Here is a 2,386-nt window from a genome sequence, read left to right as displayed (position 1 = left end):
GAGATAAATTCTCATTATGTAGTTCAAGAAGCTAGGTCTTCCCTAAGCACTACTAGCTTAGTTTTTTTTATGCTGGAATAATAGGTATATGCCCAAGTTAGTTTTTGGACAAATTCTTAGAACTCGTTTTTTTCAAAATAACAATGATAGAATACTAACTCTTTCGTCTGTAGATTACTAGTACATACTAGTTGTGCATGCCAATGAGCTGGGTTAACAATGATAGAATACTAACTCTTTCGTCTGTAGATTACTAGTACACACTAGTTGTGCATGCCAATGAGCTGGCCATCAGACCCTACTTCTTTCCCTGGTCAGTGATGCTCCTGCCCTCTGTCACTTGGCTCACATGTAACAGGTGTTGCCTGTTTGCTTCCCATCCGCAAGTATCATGTGGCATTTTACAAAAATGGATAGAAGAAAGAATTGACCAACCAGAAATAAAAACATGACAAATAAATGATAAATGGGATAATATTGATATGAAAATAAACCAAATATAGAGATGTAAAAGACATGTTTTGGGCTGGGCGGTGGTGGCGCACGCCTTTAATCCCGGCACTTGGGAGGCAGAGGCAGGTGGATTTCTGAGTTTGAGGCCAGCCTGGTCTACAGAGTGAGTTCCAGGACAGCCAGGGCTACACAGAGAAACCCTGCCTTGAAAAACCAAAAAAAAAAAAAAAAAAAAAAAACCAAAAAAAAAAGAAGGGATAGTATCCATTTTAGTGACCTATAGTGTGACAGCTGGTGGGGTGGTCACATTGTATTTGCTGTCAGGAAGTGTAACCAGACATCAGATCTCAAGGTTTGGCCCAGTGACCTACTTCTTCCCACAGGACTCCTTCCTAAAGGCTCTACAACCTTCCCAAATGGTAATACCAGTTAGTTAGGGAGGAAGTGTTCAGACACTGCAGGGGTGGGGTGGGGTCGGAATACTTCTATTAGGTAGTGCAGGCACCACGTACTCCCGTGCAAATAAATGCTCTACCACTGAACCATAACCCTAGCCTTAGATTACTTCCTGAATTGATACTATGAGTTGATGTCATTTATTAAGCCTTCTCTCAATATTTATACTACAAATCCTTGTGTTTTAGTCTGTGTATTTATTTTTATATTTTTGAGATAGTGTCTCAATGAGTAGTCCTGACTCGTGTAGAACCCACCTGCATGCCCCTGTCTCCAGAGGTGTGGGATTAAAGACCTATACTACTGCCTGACCAATAACTGTTTCTCTGTGTAACAGCCCCTAAAATGTTTCTGACTAAGGAAGGCCTGGAACTGATTCCTTGTTTGCTCTTTTAGGAATGCTTTAAAGGAAGCTGGGCCACTCACAAGTTACTACATAAGAAAGCAAGTAAGTAGCATTGTGTATCCTATGCCCTTTGCCTTGTGGGGAACTTTGTCTTAGTGTCAGAACTTCCTTTAGTTCAGAAAGTATGTGTTGGAGTGTTCTGAAAGAATGATCCTGACATCTGGAATTATTATTTTTTGGTAATATGTAATAAAATATGTGAGTTATATCTGCTTAATCTTGTTTCATGGGTTTAATATGAGACTGTGAGGCCTTTGCTAAGGTAGGTGGATCTAGCTTGGCCAGTACCTGATAGTGCCCTAATCTTTTGGCGCTCTCGTGTCTTTGCTAGAAATGTATGTATATTGTAGACTGAGGATGCTGTATTGTTTGATGTTACTTGGCCAGGTCTCTGTTGCCCTGTAGCTGATACTGGTAACTCCTGACCTCCCTGTTTCTACCTCCCAAGTGCTGGATTATAGGCATGTGTCACCATACCCTGTTCATTTTGGGCATATTGTATATGATCCCACAAAATGAAACTATTAACTGTTTCTTATATAAAGGAAGAGATTAACTGCTTTTGGTTTGTTGTTCCCTTGAATGGATGTGTGTGGCTTGGAGGTCATGTATTTTGGGACTTACATTGAATAAAATCTGATGCTCTTTGGCATACCGCCTGCATCTTTATCTAGCTAGACCTATGGCACTGTGGTTTTTTTGCTACCAGCCTCAGCTCTTCTCAGGATTACTAGGAATCTAGTGCTTGTCTACCATTTGGGACTCAGATGTAGTGGATCCTGAAAGGAAAGCTTTCTTGAACTTTCAGGTGTAAATTTCTAGTGAGCTCTAGATTGTTCTAGTGTAGATTAAAAAAGACATATTCCCAGAGGTTCCTGTTTCAGACAAATCACTTCGTGCTAATTTTACCTAAAGCAAGCATCAGTTGTCATTTTGAAGAATTTTCAGTAGTACCTGAATCTAGTGACAGTGAATGGAGTCTATTTTTGTCTTGAATTCATAAATAGTTTTATATTGATTGAAAACCTTCACTTAAAAGCCAATGAATGGTTGAATTAGAAATTGTTTTTT

The 2,386-nt window shown here is 39.7% G+C and overlaps 1 protein-coding gene across 2 annotated transcripts in view; it reads left to right on the top strand.

Moving 5' to 3' along the window:
• Positions 1-2,386, top strand: part of Metap1 (methionyl aminopeptidase 1) — a 30,486-nt gene that overhangs the window by 5,353 nt on the left and 22,747 nt on the right. For both annotated transcript variants that reach the window (XM_031375649.1, XM_031375648.1), the window contains exon 2: positions 1,306-1,357. In XM_031375649.1, the coding sequence (XP_031231509.1) occupies positions 1,306-1,357 (52 nt within the window). The remainder of the gene's footprint in view (positions 1-1,305; positions 1,358-2,386) is intronic.

The sequence above is a fragment of the Mastomys coucha genome, unplaced genomic scaffold, assembly GCF_008632895.1.
Source record: "Mastomys coucha isolate ucsf_1 unplaced genomic scaffold, UCSF_Mcou_1 pScaffold16, whole genome shotgun sequence".
In the NCBI taxonomy this organism is placed as follows: Eukaryota; Metazoa; Chordata; class Mammalia; order Rodentia; family Muridae; genus Mastomys; species Mastomys coucha.
Note: the sequence above shows the minus strand (reverse complement) of the source record. Positions and strands in the feature narration are given on the sequence as shown.